This window comes from Pholcus phalangioides, unplaced genomic scaffold (genome assembly GCF_987345545.1).
Source record: "Pholcus phalangioides strain wild (caught in Gottingen) unplaced genomic scaffold, Ppha-v1.0 ptg000003l_1, whole genome shotgun sequence".
NCBI classification, from domain to species: domain Eukaryota; kingdom Metazoa; phylum Arthropoda; class Arachnida; order Araneae; family Pholcidae; genus Pholcus; species Pholcus phalangioides.
Genome location: NW_028301596.1, coordinates 47,991,457 through 48,014,174, shown reverse-complemented (window position 1 = coordinate 48,014,174; position 22,718 = coordinate 47,991,457). Strand labels below are relative to the sequence as shown.

The 22,718-nt window shown below is 36.3% G+C and overlaps 1 protein-coding gene across 1 annotated transcript; it reads right to left on the bottom strand.

The window, feature by feature from the left end:
- Positions 1 to 2,834: 2,834 nt before the first annotated feature.
- On the bottom strand, positions 2,835 to 5,835 carry LOC149088736 (rRNA methyltransferase 3, mitochondrial-like). The gene has a single exon (XM_089249510.1). The coding sequence runs from the start codon at positions 5,805 to 5,807 to the stop codon at positions 4,584 to 4,586; it is 1,224 nt and encodes a 407-aa protein (XP_089105636.1). The 5' UTR covers positions 5,808 to 5,835; the 3' UTR covers positions 2,835 to 4,583.
- Between the last annotated feature and the right edge of the window lie 16,883 nt (positions 5,836 to 22,718).

The window sequence follows — 22,718 nt, the reverse complement described above, 5'->3', positions numbered from 1 at the left end:
GGTGGGAGTTTGAACTGCTGTTAGTTTCTGCACGTTTCTCCTACCCGCATTTTTATCTGAAGCTATTACAAAGCGTTGATCTTTCATGAGCCAACTCCTCAAATCAGAATCATCTGTGTGCCTTTTATGTACGGGTCTGATAATTATTATTTAGTGGGAATGGAACGAGACGCAAATATTTGTTTCTATGCATACACATTTTGAATACTATAACTGTTCCAATAACTGTTGGTCTTCGGCAGGGGAGGTCCGTGACCAAAAGTTATGGGGGGGGGGGGCGTCAAAACAAACACTATTTTTAACATAACTGTGGTCACAATTTCCAAACACTGTCCCTTTTTTTCCGTACAACATACTTTAGGGTTTAAGCTGCGTTTTCAAATATAGGGTATTTACTTTTTTAGTTTCTATTTTAGAAAATAAAAATTCTGAAATTAATCTACCTTAAAAAAATATTACAATTTCATTAATTCTTTTTTTTTTGTCAGGAATCAACCTTGAAAACCAGTTTGTTAAGTCTTCGTACTGAGTACGGACCATCAACGGATTGTATGTACAGCTGTATCGCTTTTCTAACGATAGACCGCTGCTCTTGGTGATCAGAATCTGGGTTAACGTTATGTTTATCTTTCTCCAGCGTAAGGTTCGGATTTGCGGCATCTATATTTCAGTAATATGTGTTCAAGAATATGAGATTGGAACGGAAGAAGGGTGGCGAAATTTGTAGGGGTACAGCCCATATGCGGAGATTGACTTGGAAGTCGGGGGGGGGGGGGCAAGGTCATTATTGTTGGAGGGGGGGCACGATGATGATGATGTCAATTCATATACACATTAGGTCAGTCGACTCCACCTTTGACGCTGGGGGAGGGGCAATGCCCCCACGCCCCCCCGTATCTACGCCCATGGTACAGCCAACAGGCTATATACAGGTAGCAAAACCATAAATGCACAGTGGCGGAGGAAGCTCGAGCACTTCCCGTATTTTGTAGCACGGGGCAATGCCAATACCTTCTATAGCAGAAAGTCTCCGCTCGAAGCTTTGACGTCACTAAAATCGACCATTCCACCTGTAGCCATTGGATATAGCAGTCCAAGTATGCGTTAGGAAAACTAACAGGTGGCAGATTACAGCACTACACAGAAACAAACTTCGCGTCAAGTTTCACTACACGTACACGCACATTCCAACATGTACCAATTCGTTAGAGGAAGTACCAATTCGTATCAATTCGTTCCGCAGAGGAATATGGACAAGGTGCATGTATGGTTTAGTAGTAGTAGTCCAAGTATGCGAAATCTTTACCTTTTTCTGCAGTGTATATCTAGTGACTGTAGGTGAAACGGACGACTTCAGGGACGTCACGAGCTTCGCACGGAGGCTTTCGGTTATAGAAAGTGTTGGTCGAGCATCCATAGAATTGATTCTGAAATCGAAATATTTCCTATTTGAGGGGCAGCGAAAGTGTTGAGACTTATGTATGCTATGTTTAAACTTGTGTACGAAATTTTGATTTCTGAATTTATCCTGGGGTGCACGGCCTGATGCTAAAAACACTGCGTGAGTACTCGACATGCCCCCTCCCCCCATTCTGGAGCAGGATTTCTAGGCTGGGATCTTTGTCGTTCCCAAGCCAGACTTTTCACGGGCCACTGAATAATTTAGTCAATGCCATGAAAACACTAGCCACTATAGCCAACACAAAATTGTCCCCCCCCCCCAAAATGGTACACTTACTTTGCCTAATAACTATTTCATAACCCCCCCCCCCGAGAAGGCACGCTACGGCCCTTCCCTACATTCACCTCTTATACATTTCTCTGAGGAATTTCTAACTAATTGGGAGGAATAACGTGTTGTGTCCAAGTATGCGTGATCCAGATGCATTTAGGCTATATTATGCTGTGGACCTTGGAGAAGAAATAAACTTATATTTCTTCTCAATGGTGTGGACACAGAATCACACAGGTTTAGTTATGAAAGCGCAGTCGATGAGGGGGATTGCTGCAGGTTTTCCACCAAGGTTATGCATGCGCACTACCGACATCTGCTTTGAAATTCTTTTCACAGCATTTGCGCTGACTGCCAGTATGGGAACCCCGTTGTTGGCTAAAGTTGGTTGTCCTGACTTCAAGGTGCAAATGCGAGCCGATCTCTCATTTAAAAAAAAAAAAAAAAGTCTTTCCACGAAAGAAAGAGAGAAACCAGACTCACAACGTGTGTTTAAAATTCACATGATGCAAACAAAATTAATTTCCAAGTTGTTTGCTTCCGAATCCGAAAGGCAGATGGCAGCATTTCGAATTTGACGATGGTACACTACATCTACCAACGTACACCAATTCGTTAGAAGTAGGGTTATCAGACATCCTGATTTTTAGTGTTATCTTAAACGTCACCATACATTTTTGACATTTCTTAATTTTGTCACCATTTTTAGTTTTACAAGAGAAAAAAATAGAGAAATTTGAAAGAAAAACCCTATTCATATAATAATATAGACATAGTTTTTGTCAAATTTTGAAAAGAAGAAAAAATACTGCAATATGATTGATTGCCGTAGTTAAAGTGGACATAATTATTATGAAAAAATGTGCCAAATTGGTGATGGACCCCCCCCCCTAAATCATGCCTCTTCTTTTCAAACTTTAATCAGAGATCTCCAGCCACTTCCCGAACTGGCTGCCCAAAGCACAAAATTCGGACATTGGCAAGGGCAATTTACAGCTAAAATTGGCCAATTTTGGGCTTTGGCCACACCATATACATACATGATTAGAGATGATCAACCATTATCTTGCATGAGGAAAAAAGACACTAACACATTCCCAAATTTATACATTTAATCTTCCAATGAAACACTCGATGGCTGATACACACATAAGCAATATTGTAAAAATATCATATTTTCCTGCATATAATTGACTATAGCAGATGTAGTATAAATTTAAGAAACTTTTTTTACATCTTGAAATCAAATTCAGCATTCTAAATGAAAAAAAGTAAGCTTAATCATAACTAACTACGCCCAAAAATGTATAGAAATCTCTCTCTCTCTCCTTCTGTTAGTTTGAGAAAATCACTTACTAGGCCATTTTGACAGCGACTCTGGGCTGTATGTTGGACAACTCGGCTCCAGACAGTCATCAACATTAACATATAAGAAACTGTGATAATGTCCACCTAATACAGTCAAATCCTGTTATAATGAACTCCAAGAGACTGGAAAAATCACTTTGTTATAAAGGAATTCTAGGTTTTTGAATTGTTTCTATGTAAACTTATCTGGGGGAGGGGGGGGGGGGGTGTTAGAAAAGTGTTCGTTAAAACGAGATTTTGTTTGCTATAACAGTATTTGTTAAAACAGGATTCGACTGTATTATCACTGCTTCAATGCTTCATTAAAAAATTTCTTGGAAAAACAAAGTGTATCAATATAAATAATAGTTCATCTTCGGCTGTTTCAATGACAAACTTGTATCCCAAAAAAAAGTAAACTCCTCCATTTACTACAAATTCATCGTATTTTTGAACAATATAACTAAAAACCCTAAAGATGAAGAATATGCCAAAATCTGCACTGCACATCGCAGAATAATTGGTGCTACTGCAGAACAATCTTGAAGAATTATATATATCATATTTTGTTTCTGTATTTTTCAAAATTTCTGTAAAATCTGTTATTATGCATGAGTTTTTGGATGACGAATTCCAGTCTTAGAATCCTCATGCCCACAAAACAAGACCAAACACTCAAGGAATAATAATTTCAATAATATGCGGAATAAATGAGCTGTGAAATACTAATATAAATAAATACTCAAATTCAATTTAGCATACAGCTTACAAACAAAATTCACATTAAACAAAGTAAATCATTTTCTTTGAAACCTCTATGAAATTGAACATCAAACGACTGAAATAATATCCTGTTTTAGGCCAGTATTACACCAGGGCTTAACAAATAGGAAAAAAAAAATGTAGGTGCCAGCAAAATCTCATAGGCACCAAGCAATTTTTTTCCAGACAAAAGCCGTTTAAAGTAGTGCATTTTTTGGCTTGTCCCCACGACGCGTATAAACAAACCTTACTTTCCTAGATACATTGTATGGAACTTAACACATTCGTGATTGGTCAAGATGAATGATGAACTATTATGTGCTCATAGTGAAATTTAAATGTAGCAAAGTTGAGTGGTGTTTTTTTTTTCTCTATCATTTCATTTGCTCACGTGGTTACAGGTGGTTTTTCCGATTCTTGTTTTAGTAATTTCAAAAAAGCTTTTTTTGTTCGAGCAACTCCACTGTAGTCTCAACTACAAAGCGGCTAGCTTTTGAAAAATGCAACCATTAAGCATATGGGTAAAATTCGAGCAAAAGTAAATAGGCTTATTGGTGGTTGTTTTTTTTCCAAATTTGTAAATTATATTTTATCAAACTTGTATAATGTAATTCCAGCCTTCGACAGATTTGTTTTATAAAGGTGCAAATCAAAACACTAATCATTAAACACACAGACTATATATTTTGAATTTCGTTTAAGACAAGTTTGACTGTAACACCATATCAAACCAGAGTAAATTTCACGCCACACGAGACGATTTGTTGCTGAACTGTCTCTTGATTTCATACACAATAACAGAAAGCGCAGAGCACACATTCAAGCTGTCCATGTCATTTTCCAAAGGTATTTTCAGACTCATCCCTCGGTATTCCCGAACGAGCTCTCTCGCCCTTGGATCGATACCTTCAGTTTCACCACCGATATAAACAATGATATCTTTCTTTGGAAACGTGATACTGCTGTATAGCATACACGGGAACTCCTGACTCTTGTTAGCATGGATCAGTTCGGTTTCTTTCAGATGATGTTCATTTAACAATTTAACAGCTTGTGTTTCCACACTCGCATCATAACTACCACGGGTGCCATAATAATCTACATCGCTAAATATCTGTGATTCATCAATTTCGATATCCGCTGAACTGTCCGCAATATAAACCGAAGAAGTTTTCGATATATGGCTACTGATATCGAACCATTCTATATCATTCACAATGGGGATAAAAAAATGGGCAGCCCCGCCAGCCTTCAACACTTTCCTTTCCCAAGGATCAACACAACCTTTGGTGAGTAGAACTGCTTTACAACCAGTTGTCGCAGCAATATTTATAATTGATCCCATGTTATCAGGGTTTTTGACATTGCTGCATAGTATTGTCACTGGTAGAGCTGGCTCTTTCGATGACAAAACCACAGGTTTATTACTGACAGCAATGACACTAGGTGGCTGCATGTTACCAGATATCGTTCGGAAGGATTTAGGAGTCACTTTGACGAGGTCAACGTCCACGGATTCACAACAGTCTAAGCAAGGGATTGAGTCCTCTTTGCTGTAAAACACCTGTTCCGGTACGCAACCACATTTGGCGGCTATCTCGATCAGCCCTTTACCTTCTATAAGTATCTTGCCTTTCTTTTTGCGCCCCTTGCGGGTGCTTAACGAACCGACAATGCTCCGGAAGCGTTTTTCGTTGTTTTCGAGATCTTCGCGGTGAAGCTGTTCAGATCTTTTTAGATCGTGGCGAGCACGTGCGTATAGATCTACCACGGATACTACTTTGGATGGAGGGTCCTCGGCAACGGCGTCCTTTGATGAGACTTGCGCTGCTCTGCGTCTTAGGACGTGCCTACTTGAATAGAGGCGCTTGTCAAAAGTCACTCCGGATGCCAAGACATTTGGCTTCCTCTCCAAAAAGACGGGAATCAATCGATTCAATATCACACCAATATTATAACCAGCCATCTTTTCCACGAAACACGCAAAGCATGAGTTTCTTCTTCTTCTTCTTCTTCAATTATACAGGGCTTTATGCCTTCGGGCCATCCCCTGTTAGAGAAAGAAACTTCCACAAGAGCATAGAATATGTTATAAAAATGTACTAACGAAAGAGCTTTCAACAATCACAGAACACATAGAAATTTCAGCAATTTCCATTCTTCCTTCTTCTTCAGAAGGGTATGAAAAAAAGAAAAAAAAAAAAACACAAACCAGACGAAACAAACGCAGATGGAGATGTTATATGAGATGGAGAAGAAGTCTTCAGGCTTAGGGGACGATGCTAAGCCGCTTTAAAATGATATGATGACATGGAGTCCCTGGATGAGTGTGTGGTAACAAAAATGAAACCAAACAACCAAGGTAGAAAAGGACAAAAAACCAAACGAGAGAAAGAAAGAGGGGGAGAGAAAAAAAACAAGAAATAAAAACTCAAGAAAATCGTTGACTAAGGGTAACAAACCTCTCAAAGCAACAGATAATGTTCTCAGGTCTGCCTGAACAGAACTCGGACCAACACCTAACTGGTGGAGAAAGAGAATTAAAAGTTGAGAACCGAACCTGGGAGAACCTAATACAAGAAAACAAAAAGTGAGAGGAAGTTTCAGGAATCTTGCATTGTAGACAGAGAGGGTTAGCCATTTTCTTAATACGATGTAGGTATTCGTTCAAGGGAGCTCTATTGCAAATAAGTTTGTAAAATAAACATTCCAACCTTCTATTCGAAAACAAAGGGGAGAAGTTCTGGCAGCAGTTATAGAAGGAGCTAAACTCAGGAATAGATAAGAAAAGAGCATTGCGAATATTTTCCTTGAAGTGGCGATAGTAAAGAGAACGAATGTCCTCTACATAAAGGCTAGAAGGTAGAAGATCAACAGTAGTAGAAGCTACAGTACGAACATGATTGTCAATAGTTTCATTAATGGCAATGCCCGAATGACTTGGGACCCAGATTAGTGATATGCTGTTAACCAAAGAACTAGTATGAACCAGTTGAGCATACAGTAGGTGAGTCACCGTAGATGAATGAATAGAGAAATTGTCGAGAGCCATGATGACTGATTTGGAATCCGTAAATATGAATATTGAAGAATTAGACGATTGAATGAAGGATCTAAGACCTAAAGTAATAGCAAGGGCCTCCGCAGTGAAAACTGAGGAGTCTTTATTAATGAACCAAGACTTGATAACTTTTGTAACCAAACAGAAAGCTCCACAAACCACTTGAGATGATTTAGACGCATCCGTAGCAATTACATGAGCATTCAGCGGCAGAGACTCAATGTACTCTTGGAATATTGTTTGATAAGGGATGGTAGACTTAGTTTTTTGAAAGTTAAGACCCTCCGATATGAAATAGATATTTGAGGGTATCCACGGCCAAAAAGAATAAATTGGACGCAGCATGGACCTGTGGGAAAAACCAATGGTATTATTGAACTGTGATATTTTCCTAGCCAAAGATGGCGAGAGGCGACAAAAACCCGAATCTATATGGTTAGAGTGACCCTGCGTGGGAGAGGCTGTGGCAGAAATACAAGATAACCCAATCCTGAAGAGAATGGAATCCTGAAAGGAGGGTAGGGCGAGAATGGTTCTGAGTTTATCTATGCGAGTTGACGTAGGGAGGCCTAAGATAGATCTCATCGAGGAGTTATAGATTGTGTTTATCTTGGTGAGAGAAGATTTGGCTGCATTAAACCAGGCCACAGCTCCGTAACCAATGGTACCTCCAATGATGCTCATTAGCACAGGTTTGAGGAACTTGCAAGGAATATTTCTTGATGAGTGAGAGATGGAGCGACAAATGTTTAAATATAGAGTGCCCTTAGAACGCAGAGATGATAATTGTTTTTTCCAGGTGAGAGTACAATCCAGATGAATACCCAGAACTTTCAAGTACGGATCAAACGGAATGGATTCGCCATTAATGTTGAAAGAAGGAAAGTATGGAGGTCGTCTCCGTGAAAAAATAGAAAAACGAGATTTGGATAGAGAGATGCACAATCCACTATTTTCAGCCCATCTGAGAATGTTAGGCAAGGTGTTCATCAATCTGAACTCAGCATACTTCCCATCTAACGCATTCATCTGAAGGAAAATATCATCAGCATACATAAAAAACTTAATGTCAGAATTAATATATGAGGTTATATCTAATGTGAACAGGGTGAAAAGTACTGGGGAGAGGGTAGAACCCTGTAAAAGACCGCAGTTGGGAGCAAAGGCACCAGATATGGAACCCCTCCAATGAATGACATGTTTACGGTTCGAGAGATAATTAAAGAGCCAAGTTAAAAATTTACCATGAAAGCCCAAGCGGGCTAATTTGGCAATGAGCAAATCATGCCTCACAGAATCATAAGCAGCTCTCAAATCTAGAGCAATAATGTAGCTAGTATAGCCCCTTTGGAGGGCATATGAAATAGAGGACACCATATCTTTCATGCAAATCTCAGCACCAGTTTTTGGTCGAAAACCATAAAAATTTTTTGGAAAGAGCTCAAATCGTAATGCAATCCAGGTGATCCTAAAAAGAATGATTCTCTCAAAGATTTTGCTAATAGTGTTTATAAGGGTCAGAGGACGAAAGTTCTTCGGATCAGTAGTTGGTTTTCCTGACTTTGGAATAAAAATAATACGTCCTTCTTTAAAAGACGGCGGCACCAGCGATGAAGACCAAAGGGTATTAAAAGCATTCAGAAATTCAATCCCCTTATTTGGAAGGAGTTTGTACACCTTCAATGGAACACCATCTGGACCAGGGGTAGTTGAACGACCAGAACAAATGGCTCTACGAATTTCCGTGGGAGTGAACGGTGCATCCATCTGAGCCTGGAACTCACGAGGAGGACCATAAAAAGTAACGGTTTGAGATCGGCCAGGTGAAGAGAAGTGGTAAAATTTTAAAAGTTGGATCTGTACGAGAGGCTCGACATAACTATTATTAGCAATCTTGAAAATATGCCGGGAATCATCCCAAGTTTTCGCCACGATATAACGGTGTCTACGCAAGACAGAAAAGAGAACTGAGGGCTGAGTAAAAGGATGAAGTTCTTGAGCCAGAGTCTTCAATCGTAGAATGCGAAGGTGGCGACGAAAAACCGAAGCTAATTTTTTATATTTAATCCAGTTGGCCTGAGAGGGCACACGGCGAAATAAGCGGAAAGCCCGTTTTTTTTCGATAAGAGCAATACGCCCTTCTTTATCCAACTTAAGCCAAGGTTGTTTCTTCCGGTACACAGAGTACCTAGCTGAGTTAACAATGGAAACAACATGATTGTAGATACTGTCGAAATCGTTAGTAGCGGGGATGACAGAGAGACCTGCCATTACTGCTGACCATTTAATGTAACGGAATTCCTGAGATATGAATTGTTTATTCAAAGAGACGGAAATTTTAATTGGCAAATGATCACTATTGAATAAGGATTCACAGGGAGTCCAGATAATATATCTATAAAGACCTGGACTACAGAAACATAAGTCGATATAAGATTGTGAGTCCTTGCTATAAAAGGTGGGGCAAAATGGAGGAACTAGACAAAGGTTATGATTAAGATACCAATTAAATAACATAGTACCTGCAGGAGATACAATATGTCCTCCCCAGTTTGGATGATGACCGTTGGAATCTCCGATTATGATGAAATTCCCAGAGATGTATGAGAAAATATTGTCAATAGCAGCGATATTGAAAACACCTGGAGGACGATAAAAATTTACAACATACATAGAAAAATTATTTAGAAAAACTTGAACAATCATAATTTCAAAAAAGGGGTCCGAAATTTTCCATATCAAAGATGAGGAAAGAGATGAATTTACCGCGGTCACTAAACCACCACCTGGGAGAAGTCGATCATTTCTAAAAATCTGAAAACCAGCAAGAAAAAAATGGTCCTTCGGTTCCAGAAAAGTCTCCTGTAAACATAACATATCATAGTTTAAACAAAAATTTCTGATAAAGGTTGACTTGGACTTGATGCCTCGGACATTCCATTGAAGAACTCTAAAATTCATATTATTCATAGTATTTTTTTTTTTTGGAAAGGATTAACTAGAAAAATATATTGAACTGAAGAGAGGGAAAAAGCATCAAATTCACAGAAAAAAAAAAAACAAAAAAAACAACACTTATTTTTGGGAGAGAAAAAGGAAATATCAAGCGAGAAAAACACAATAGGAAAGGGAGGGGAAAAAAAATCAAACGAAGCTCGATTTGATCACAAAAATAAGAATACTGAACTCTTGTCAGCTCTAAATGAGGTAAAGAAAAACCATTATCAAACTCGATAACAGAGAGAAAGGAAAAAAGATCAAACGAGGAACAAACTTTAAACGAGAGGGGAAAAAAAAGGGGGGGGGAGACAAAAATGAAATTAAGTGAAAAACTAGGTTCCAACATTTGAGGCCAAGTCATTTTTCAGTCTCTTAGCTAATCGTCTTTGTTTAACCCTTTCCGCAGGAGAAGTATAGAATTTATTCGATTCAGGATCTTGAGAAAAGTCACTATCATCATTATGCTCAGGGGGCAAAGGTTGATTGAAGATAGCAGTCGAAGGACCAGAAGTGTCCATATTTACATTCGAATTAAGTGGCGGTATTATATTCACCTTATGTACAGCTAGGTTAACCGAATTGACTATTTCGGGAATAAGCGCTCTAATAGAGTCATTCAGCGATTCCTGAAGACTTATTTTCAGATCTTTAAGTACAATTTCTTTGATGGCAGATACTTCCGCTTGGACCAGGGAACTGATCTCAGCCTTGAGAGCACTGAAGTCAGATGACATGGAAATGCTGGTCCGAGCAGCATATGAAGAGGAATTCATTTTACATCTTTCTCGAGCGATGTTTATTGGAACATGATGTTCGGCTTTATAGTGATATGCTTTTGACTCCAAGACATAAGCAGGGCACTGACGATCAGAGGCAAGATGAGTGGAAGCCTTACAGTTAATGCAGGAGATAGGGTTTTGGCAGGTTTCATGGTTATGATTTTGGCCGCATCGTTTGCAGATCTGAGATGATACTCTACAAAACTTTGAGCGGTGAAAGTAGCTCCAGCAGCGAAGGCATTGATTAGGACGCTCAATAAATTTACGTGGTCGAAATATCAAGAACCATAACTTTATTTCCAGCGGAATGTTCCTACCAAGAATCGTTACCAGAACAGTTTGTAAAGGAATTCTTTCTTTTATAAATCTTCGAATACCGATGACCTGTAACCCCTCCGATTGCAGTTCTTCCGCAATTTCCACTACTGCAATATCACACGGAATATTTAGCAAAAATTTGGAGGTAATCGAATCCTTCAAAAGGACCGATTTAACGGGAATGTTCAAAATCATATCTATTTTTTTTATCTCTTTCGCAGTGTGAATATTTTCCGTAGAGATTAACAGCTCACTTGAGCGTGTGAATCGAATCTCCGAGATGTGTTTAGGAACAGAGATTTTTGAGCAGATATCCTTTTTCAGGCACAAAGGCCTGGATCTGGGAATAATTTCTGCACCCGAAAACTTGAAAGTTAGCAAAATGCGAGGGGACTCACCAAAACCGTCCAAGATGTCTTCATCAGATAATAAAGTATTCCAATTATGACTTGTAGACGAGACTTTGTCTGCACTGCCCGCTGGCTGTGTATCTATTTCAACAGCCATAGCTGCACATTTGAAGGAGTCAAACTAGACCCCGGAAACGGGCAGAGCCCTAACCAAGAGCCTTGATCCTTCACTTCAGGAAATTAAATAAAATTACTCCTACGAATATAATAAATAAAGAAAACTGTACTTAAAGAGGGAAACACTAGTAAAAAATTAAATAAAGGGTAAGGCACAAACGCAGAGCGAGAGGGGCGTAACACCAACCACGCTGCTTCAAAATACACCAAAGCATGAGTTTATTAGTAAACAAACGGATATATGACATGATGTTGGATGCTTCTGCTTCCTTGGTCTCTCCGTCGCATCTGGGGAGAAAAAAAAAATAGAAACATTCCTTTTATGGTTATTTTCAAATGCTTTTGGGGTTCTGATTTCTTTTTTTGAATTGATTGAAGAATTTCAGTTCTTTTTTTTCGGGATGTATAAGAGAACCTTGGAAAAGAAGTAATAGGAAAAGTTAGGAGAAAAGTTTTTCCGCTTTTTAAGAATCATAATACTGGTGCTGGCATCTAGCGTCGAAATTAGATGTCTGAGGATGACGTCACTGTCCGCTATACCGGGAACTCATCTTTCTCGTCAGTCCCGCCGCTATCCATACATAGGTTTTCAACAGCTGGCGCTGATGCGAAGATATATATATCTATATATGATATTAAAAACACACACAGCTGTTAAAAACCTTTGTAAAATTAGATGTGACTCATGCAGGGATAATAAAGTTAGCCTAGGGTGACCATACGTCCCGTATTTCCCGGGACAGTCCCGGTATTTTCTGTATTTTTGGTCGTCCCGACTTTTTCGCAAAAGTGTCCCGGTTTTTCCCGTATTTTACACGACGCTTACTTGAATTTTTATTCTTTATTGAAGTCAAAGATTGAAATTATTTTTCAACTAATAAACTATATTATGATAATTACAACTATAAATGAGAATATTTATCTCCCACATTTGTCTTGGTGAACGTTTTTTTCGTGAAATTCATTTTAATCCACTGCAATTTGCAGTAACGTTTCATTCCCCGCCATTGTTATTTTACCGTAATTTTAACAATATTTGGCAATTTTTCTCGGTTTTGGCGTCATTTTTGGCGATAATTGGCGATGTCCCGTATTTTCCCGTATTTGGAATCTCAATGTCCCGTATTTCTCTCGAGGAAATATGGTCAGCCTAAGTTAGCCAAGGTTTTCTAGAATATATATAAGATAATGTAAGCATGGCCTCCACAAGGGGGGGGGGGGCGAGAGGGCCCGGAACAGTTGTCATGATTTTTTGCCTTTTTACTCTACAAATTAACTACAGAAGGGGTCCGAGAAAAGTCTAACCGGGGGGGCCCTCGCAAAAGATCTAAGTCTAGGGGTCCCGCTCGAGGATGTAGCTTTGTACAAGAGGATGAGTAGATGGGGTACCTATGAAACCGGGATTGATCTTGGAATTTGTTATTAGAAAAATAGAGGTTTCTTTTTCAAGACCCTTATTTGGTGGACATTACGGTGCAAAATTTGCAAACTATTTTCGCACCATTTCTACATAGAGCCATCTAAAACGAGTAGAACATGGGGCTATGGCTGTTAGACGCCCTGTAAGTTCTAATTCGGCCTCTATCTCATCAATCGTTCGTCGTAAGGTATATGGTTTCGCTATGTGCTCAGAAATTGCCCTGTATCCGTTATGAGTGAAAATACAGTATATTGCAAAATGATATATCTAAATTTTTACACCGTTGCCCTGTCCTCTATAACTTTCAATGCCCGTAGCCAGAAATTTCGTTCGGGGGGGGGGGGGAGAGAACCAAAGTGATAGAACATTTGGGCATCTTTTTTCCGTCATTTTCTCACATTTCGGGGGGACGACGACTTGTGGTCTGGTTTCCCCACTACGGCCATGGTAGCCCTATCTATTTTGAGCCGCACAAAAAAAATTCACGTTTCCAAGTGAATTCGCAGAGATATTTGAATTTAAAAAAACGGAGAAAAGTTGGAAAAAGTCAGCACGAATGAGGGAAAGGATCGTTATCTGTTGTTAGTTTATGCTGTTCTTTCACACCTTTCTTTCCTAATTGGAAGTTTCGGGGGGGGGGACATATAAAAATTTCGATTAATTTTGTGACACTGTATTTTCACTCTCAAAACTGATACAGGGTGATTTCTGAGTACATTTTGAGAATTTTTTTAGCATTGAAATCGTACCTTTAGCCGCGTATACATCAGCGCGGATCATATAATGTAAGCGATTGCAATTGCTTGTTCAGTAATTTGTATGGTGTTGTGAACGATTCTAGAGCTGTTTGAACTGGACCCACCGGGAATCGGGTTTTACAAGGAACACAAAGGAAGTCTATTTACCCACGAACGGATTAGAAGCGCTGTAGGGAAGGGGGGGGGGCATACGCCAAGGGCGTAGCCGGGGGGGGGACTTGGGGGTCTGGTCCCCCCCCGAAATGTGAGAAAATGACCGAAAAAAGGGAAAAAGATGGCCAAATCCATTGTTCTGTCACTTTGGTCCCCCCCCCGAAATGAAAGTGGTCCCCCCCCGAACGAAATTTCTGGCTACGCCCCTGGCATACGCTATAAGTATGTTAATGTATACGCGCCTTTTATGACGAGTAGTTGATGAGATAAAGACTGAATTAGGGCTTACAGGACGCCGTGTATATTATCGTATTGAATGGCATAGGCCAAGAAAGAGGGAGGGGGAGCATTAAATTATATACTCATAAATTACTTGTGGGGTGGGGGGACTCAAGGACAGTGTACTCCGAGTCCCATGTTTCAATGTCTATATATATGTCCACATATACTTAATGATATTCTATCTATGGAAAGAAAGTTATGGTGGCTGCCATCAATTTGTGATGAGTTTGTTCTTACCAAAATCCACACACTTTTCTCCATGCAATACATTGCATACTTTTACTTCATTAAGCAGGGGTAAACTGAACCGAACCAGGTTCTGTCATAAAGTAATCTTGGCACAGTATTTCGAAGGATAGGGTTGTGTCTGGAAAAATTCCAGCCAGTAACCTCGCCAGACAAGTCTCCAACATTATAAAGTGGGAAAACTTTTGGAATATTGAAATGTTTCTATATGGGAAAGAAAATCATGTCCTGAGCGAAGACAGGACTTTACAACAGGAGCTGCTATAGTAACAGGGATAACAAGAACATTATATGTTACTGTATAATTGTCAATATCATAGCCATCGTATTCACATTGGTCTTTTTTGTTAGCACATTACTCATTTTTCCCAATACTGTTTGACATTGTTTTTAAACTGGTTAAAATGAGAAATATTTTCGAAAGAGATTGCACAAAATAAAGGAAATAGACATAATAAATAAATATATATATATATATATTTGATATTTAATATTCACATCAGCAGGATTTTTTTTTTCTGTATCATGAACAATGAGTTATAAGAACATGCAAAAAAAACCCAAAGAAATATTTTATCATCATTTAAATAACAGGTAGTTGCTGTACAAGCGTCAATGGTTATTTTTTTCTTCTTATACGTATAGAAAAATATGCAGGTGATATCAGAAATGATGTCATATACAAGTCTTTCTTTCTCACTCTCATTATTATTGTTGTTACACTTTTTTTTTATTACACATTTCGGTGTTCACGTTTAACAAATGCAGCAGATGAGAGAGAGGAAAGAAAAATATTTAAAACAGTCACTGCTCTTGCACATATTGAAAAAACATCACATTATAAATTCAGGCACAGCATGAAACGTGTTTAACAAAATTACTCAATAACAATGTGCAGTTTCAAAAGTTTTTCACCAATATATGTATAGTCAATACACTATATATCTACTAGTAATTAGAAAACAGTATATATACATATTCATTTTTTATTTAATACTATATTATGTTAGATGACTAACAGATATAAGAAAACTCAGTTTTTTGTTTTATCAAATATGACACACACACTCACATATGTATTATAGTAGCCCCTCGTTGTTACAAGCATTCAGATATTGCATTTTCATTAGAAGCACTATGAAAGATTTAACAAACATTAGAAACTAGATAAAAAAAATTTGCATTTACATCATTTTTCTTTACGTCTCCTCACGCATATGATATATTGAGGGGCTACTGTATTTTTACACACGCCACTGTTTATTAAAAGCTAACAAATCATTTCCTTGGTATATTTAAATTAGGCAAAGCAGAATGAACGATTAACATTTTTGAAAAGATAGGTGACATCTAAGTCAGTATAGCTAGTGTTACGTGTGAGATTACATTTGACTTATATTACAGTCAAAAGTTGGTTAATTCGAAATTCAACGGGACTGCAAAAGTTTGAACCATCCCAATTCATTATTACAGGGTGACTAAACTGAATACAAACTGCTACTTAATCATCAACATAATCATGTAGGATTCATAAATGACTCTTTGGCTACTACATTATTTTGCTTTTTTTGGAATCGTATCACTGCAAAACTTCTTAACTAAGTTATTTACAATTTATTTTGAACCTATCCTGTAAACTTTGTTAAGACAAGCTCACAGGTTTATTCAAACTGTGAGGACACATTTCCTGGGAAAAGGGCTAAATTTCTCAGGAAACCTCAAAAAACTTTCTTATTCAGCTCAGTAATGAGTTTTTTTAAATTACAACTTAAGAATAAGACATATGGAGGTCAGAGCCGATTTTCAAGGTTAAGGATTTGGTCACAGCTAGAAAAGTTATCTTTATGTTTTAATCTTGCCCTTATATCTGCATACTGATACGAGCCCCCCCCCCCATACCATTTTGCCATTTGTAAGCCACGCACAATGTTTGATGTAACATTGCAGAGTGGAAAGTCATGTTAAGATCAGACAGTCACTAAGTGATGTTCATGAGCCCCGATCTGGCTGGAATTACTAGCTTGCCAATTTACATACATTTGTATATTGATTTAAATCATATTTTCAGATCTCACAATCACGAGGCCTTCTTATGCGCCTGAAGCACCTAGGCCATGCCCAAGTGGGGGGCATGCATTAAAATGACAGTGGTTAAGATGCCATAAAAAGTTCATCAATATTAGATGACAGATATTTTGGTAGTTTCCACGCATTTTTGTTAGCCCCATCTCCATGATTTATAAACCCATAAAATCAAAAATGTTGGTCATTTGTTCTGCAAAGACTAATTTGTATATCCTGACCAGAAAAAGTTGTTTCAGTGGCATTCCTTGACATTTTTTTTTTAAATTATAAATGATAGCACTGTAGGATGCCAAGGGTTTTAATATCGTTAGCACTAACTGATAAACTTTAAACGTTTCGATGTTTCAATCTGATCTGGACATCAGCAGGTTAACATAGAAAAAAAACCGCCAGCGTATTGAACACTATTGAAAAATTTTCTAGGTATAACATTTACTAATATTTATATCAAGAATATTGCAAAACGTTTTCTTCAAATTACAATATAGGTATAAATACAGGCATGTTATAACATACAAGAGAATGTATTTCAATATTAATACTTCAAATGTGCACTTGGGAATAATAATAAGACTCATGGATTGATAACTGTTATGGCATATTAGAAATTCTTATGATTTTATACTATTCTTCAATTCACACTATAGTTTATTTTAACTCACAAATATATATTGAATTGAAAAAAAACAAAAAATATTCACAGTTTCATGATATCCATTGTAGTAATGTAAAAAAAAACATAATCGTCCAAATAATCACATAAATAATGTAAGCAGATTTAAACAACTGTAAGCAGCCTTGTGAAATGAAAACAGAAAAAAAGGGTAGCCTCTCCCATTAATTAATTCACAAAATATATCTTTCTTTTTTTTAAGACTGTTTTTTAAATTTCATAATAGAGTTAGTGGTATGTTTAATGAAGTTCGAAAGCTCATTGAAAATGGAAAAATAGCATCCATTTTTAGAAAGTATGGATGACAGAACGATAATTACAAATTTTAATACACGTCAGAAAGGCTGAAAATAGCCATGGTATCAGATTTGACAAAAACTGATTTGAAAATTAAGGCTGCTATACAGTTGTGGCAAACAGATAGATATTTGATTGCAGTATCTTTTAAGGTTCTTGAAAACTAAGGCGTCTAAATTTTGACTCTTATCTCAATTTACTATTTAAAAATATAATGTCAATTAACTTTATCCTAAAAAAAAAGCAATGATCTAATTTGCACCAGAGATAATTAAATAATTAACAAATGCTGATCTGAAACCGGTTTTCAAGATAGTAATTTGGTGGAAAATCTGGGATGAATGGAGCACTCGGTTTATAATTTTTTTCCACTACAGTGAGAAAATGTATGAATGAAAAATTAACGCACAATGCGGAAAGTTTAAATACAGTGATATCTCAGCTTATGAGTTTTTTTGGCCAACAAAAATTTTTGTTAATATAGATGCATGTGGAGTTGAAATTATGCACAAATCATCATACTTTAGTCCTTCCAGGTATCTTAATTTCTCTTAATGTTTTTGAACTACAGTATTTCATGTAAAGTAAAAGATTAAGCTTTGAGAAAATACACTAAAATAAGATGCCTAAATTTAAAGGTTTCCATTGCATACTTTAAGTTTTTTGGATGTCAAACTGAATGGTCTGACTCTATGGAGCTGACCCTACCACATGGGTCGACATAAACGAGCCTGACTGGGTTGCGTACATACCATAAAATGAAAAGATCTGCTTCTGATCTTGTAAATTTTCATACATCTAATAGTGACTTCAATCAGTTTCTGCCATCTGTCAGGTATTTTTTTTTTTTACAGTGCTTAATGAGATGTTTCATAAAACTTATCTTTAAATTTTGGCTAGTATCTGCAACAAATTAAACAATTTTCTATAGAAACGTATGAGAAATTGAATTTTGCCTAATGAATGTGATTCCGTAACAAATTATCTCTGTTAGCCGAGGTATTACTGTATTTCTAAAAACAAGTAGTGATGTCTAATACTATGATTTACACGTGTATTTTGTGTGATATCTGAAATATAGCAGGAGATTTCATAAACTTGTCAACAAATATTAACAACTTAAAAACTATTCATGCACATTTTACCATGAATTAAAAAAAAGAGGATAGTAAAACCTGCCTTGGATAAATAATAATGTACAGCACTCATTAGATCAGCGGTTGCATTAAAATATTGATATATTTCTTTGCTAAATAAAAATAAATTGCAAAGATGTTATTTCAACATACAAGTGACTATCACGCTGTCAGAAAAGAAATGATACATTATACAAGAGTCAGTTCAAAAGTGAGGGCTGCTTGAGAATTAAGAAAATTCAGTGAATTTAAGTCACGCAAATGCTGCAACTTTGAATGGTTATTTTTTTCTGACATGTAAATGAGATATTTTCAACAGCATACCTTCATCCACTTTAGTGTGACTGCAAACAATGACGAACATAAAAATCTACTCAACAGTGAGCTGGCTCCTCCATTCAAAAAGTTTGCTACTCTCCTCAGACAGTAGAAGACCCACACGCATTCCTAGATTTCCCACTTCCGAAGATAGATTACATCACACTTTTACAAAGAAAACACAAACAACCCCAGACATCCACTCTCACACTATCAGAGATACCCACATGACAAGTTTCGGAATGTTCCACTATTTGTTAAAAGTTCTTCCAAGGAATATTTATGAGAGAAATGTGCAATTAAAGTAGTAGCACTTCTGAACAGATAGAACAAGCTCAACACTAGACATACATGCATGCAGATAGGTTTCATAAGCACAACACTTCCCAGCATGTATGCATCATTATTTGCTACAAGTTCTTCAGAGAAATGTTAAACAAGGTTCACAAGCTGTGTGAGAGAAAAAATAACGGTGAGTGTGTAAAAAGAACATTCTCGTTGATAGAGAAGTCTGCTCACTATTCAGAATTCTTGATTCAAAAGGGCAGAATTTGAGCAAATCAACCTAAACTGAAATAAAGATCATAGAAACTGTGTTTTCAGACAAAAAAATATGATTTTGGTTACAAATCCCATTAGAAATTGCATGTGTAATGTGATTTAGAAACACAGTTTAACTACTACTAGTTCCAGTAATATATTTCACTCTTTCATTTTTTTTCAATTATCAGCGCTTATTATTGAAATGCCTCTTGTATATAGATATCATATTTTTGATATGTTTTTGCTCTGCAAGGGATAAGTAAACGGCATATGCTATTTTTTTGTGCAAAAAATAAAACTCATATTCTAACATAAATTAAAAACTAAAGGAATGTTTTAGAACCAAAAACAAAATGCATATGATACTACACATGCATATAACTTAATGTATTTCACTCTCACTATTTTGTGCTCAATGATAAAGACATGCACATTAAAATCAATACATTGAGAGGGAAAAACAAAGGAGAGGATGAGAGACTCTTCCCACATATCCATCTATCTATTTCGGTTAATCTAAAAAAAAAGTTTATATAATAAATAAACTCCATTATAAATGGAATAAACAACAAATCGACATTTTAAAGTGTGTGTATAACAAAGTTTCCATTAAAATTAATATTTGAAACATAATAAAATCAAAAACACGAAAATCAGGATCTCAAAAGAGAGCGAAAACATCAAAGCTCACAAAAACTACAGGCTTTTAATGGCTGTAAGTAAATTTTCTTTGTGTCTGTAACCACAAATACACGATTCTCTATATAAGGGCTACACTACTTTTGAACGATAGCCCGCCTGTGTAAAGGAGATTCCCCCTAAGCCTGAAAAGGTATTCTTAAAAAAAAGTACCATTCAGAAAAACACAAAGATTATGACCCATGAGCAATAACCGTCTCACATATCTAGCCCATAAACGAAAAAGGTTGTGCCCCCCCCCCCAACAATTGATTCCTTTTAGCTTAATTCTGTGAAATTCCAACATCAATTAATGCCCAATGCTTCTTTAATAGTGAATACTGCTTTGCTTTGTGCACACATTACTCATATGTTCCAACTATGTGCAAGTATTACACTTATTGCAAATGATAGCACAAAAGGTTTAGAATCAACAGAGCTATATTGTTGAGAAAATCCCAGAAGCTTAAAATGTTCTTAAAAACTCCTTAATATCAAGCAACATTTACTTCTGGTTAGGTTGTTTATCAAACTGCAGAGGAAAATTGCTGGAGTCGGTACAAGCATGGAGCTGAGAAACTATAGCTTCCTCATAAAAAAAAAGTGACTTCTTTTATCATAAAATCATTACTTAGACTTCCTATGAAAACTTTGATTCTTTTTTCAAAATGTTCATTCTAACTCATGCAAACACTGCTTGGCTGTCACATAAGAAATAGAAACATTAAGGGAGGGAAAAAAAACCACTAGATTAAGACATAAATGTGGTTTGAAAATCAGAAAAATATGAATATCATTATCAAAACAAAGGGTGAAAATGTTTCAGCTTCTCATTCTCTTAAAAGGGAACCTAAAAAATGTTCTTCAATAAAGTAAACGTAGAATTATAATAGTTTTTTTTGTGAGTGTGTTTTTATAAGTACACAGATATTCTGATAAGGCACATTGCTTGAGGTGTCTGGCATTAGAAAAAATGAATTTGTGCAAAAAGTGTACATTTTATTTGTACAACAGCTCCAAATAACATCACAGAATCTGAAAACGAATAATTATATATGTAGTGAAAAAAATAATAATTGTCCCAACATAATAAAAATTAAAAGTAATTTTTGCATTAGACTCAGAAAAAATTTGAGTATGCAAATTTCACCCTTTTAATTAAATGCAAACCTTAACATTTCTATTAAAAGCTTGATAATTCTATAAAATTGCTTCCCTGATTGAAATTTTGTTTAAAAAAATGTATTGGGTCATAAAACTTTGACAAATACAAACTAAATTGAATGGAATTCTGCAAAATATAATTTTAGCAATATTTTTCATTAAAAAAAAACGTATATTGACATTGAAAAAACTACAATCAAGCATTATAATGATTCTAATTTATTTGTTTGAATTTGATGTTTATTTTTTTTTAATTATATGAACATGTAGATAGCCTACTCCTCCCAGCTTGAAAAATTTAATTGAAATTTTTTTAATTTTTATGAGAACTGATTGAAAGGGAAAAAAACTGAAACCAAGGAAATTCAATTTGCTACCTAATATTCAAAATACAGCTAAAAATTGTTTTTGCAAGAATCAGTCAATATTCATTATCTCATCATTTAAATTAATAATTTGTCCCTTGAACTGCAAAAAAAAAAAAAAAAATACCTCCATATATCAATATGTTACTGATAAAACTTGAAAAGAAAAATCATTAAACTTTTTATTGGTGTGTAGGAGAAATACAATAAAGAAAAAAACCGAAGATGATGGCAAATAACAAAGGAAAAAAAGCCAAAATTGATTAATACATTTGTAAATAATGGGTTCCATCTTTACAGGATATATGTATAACCACACTTTTTCTTCACTAAATAACTGGGAATTGAAATTTGCTAACCAAACCCCCTGGTCAACGTGATAGTGTGAACATGTTTTTCAAAACTGAACAATTTTTTAAAATCTGAAGTTTGCACATGGGGATACACGTTCAAAGAAACAGCATATTGTTTGGGACCTCTAAAAACATGCCAGTTTGTTAAATCCAGCAGGGACTATGCATGTCCTCAGAAGATGGCACCCGTTGTGTGTTCACACAAGATGGCTTTCCTTGGCTCATTCATGGCTTTTCCTTGTAATTTACTTTATTATCGGTTTTTTCTTTATTGTATTAATATCAAAAGGATTGTTTTTACCGCTCTATGTAGTTGAAATCAGTATCTGGAAATCAAATATTTACTGTGAGGTTTTTCTTTCACCATTTAAAAGAGTTTTGGACACTTGCATCCATATACAGTAATATTTATTTTATTTTTACGTATTTAACTTTGGTAATTTGAAAAAAAAAATTCTAAAAGGTCTTTTTTGCAAAAGAGGCTTATAGCATGGTTTTTTTAAACAATCTTAAAATTGGTATTTAAAAATTTTCACACACAACTCATACAAAAAAATGAATTTGGAGTGGTGCTAGAAGAAAATATTGCTTGATTATTTCCATCAGTTAAATGAAATAATAAGTTTGATAAAATTTAAAATTCAGACTCCACGTCCCAGTAGTCCTCAATTTCAGACTTGATTAGTTCCGTGAGAATTACTACGCGTGGCTTCAGATCGAA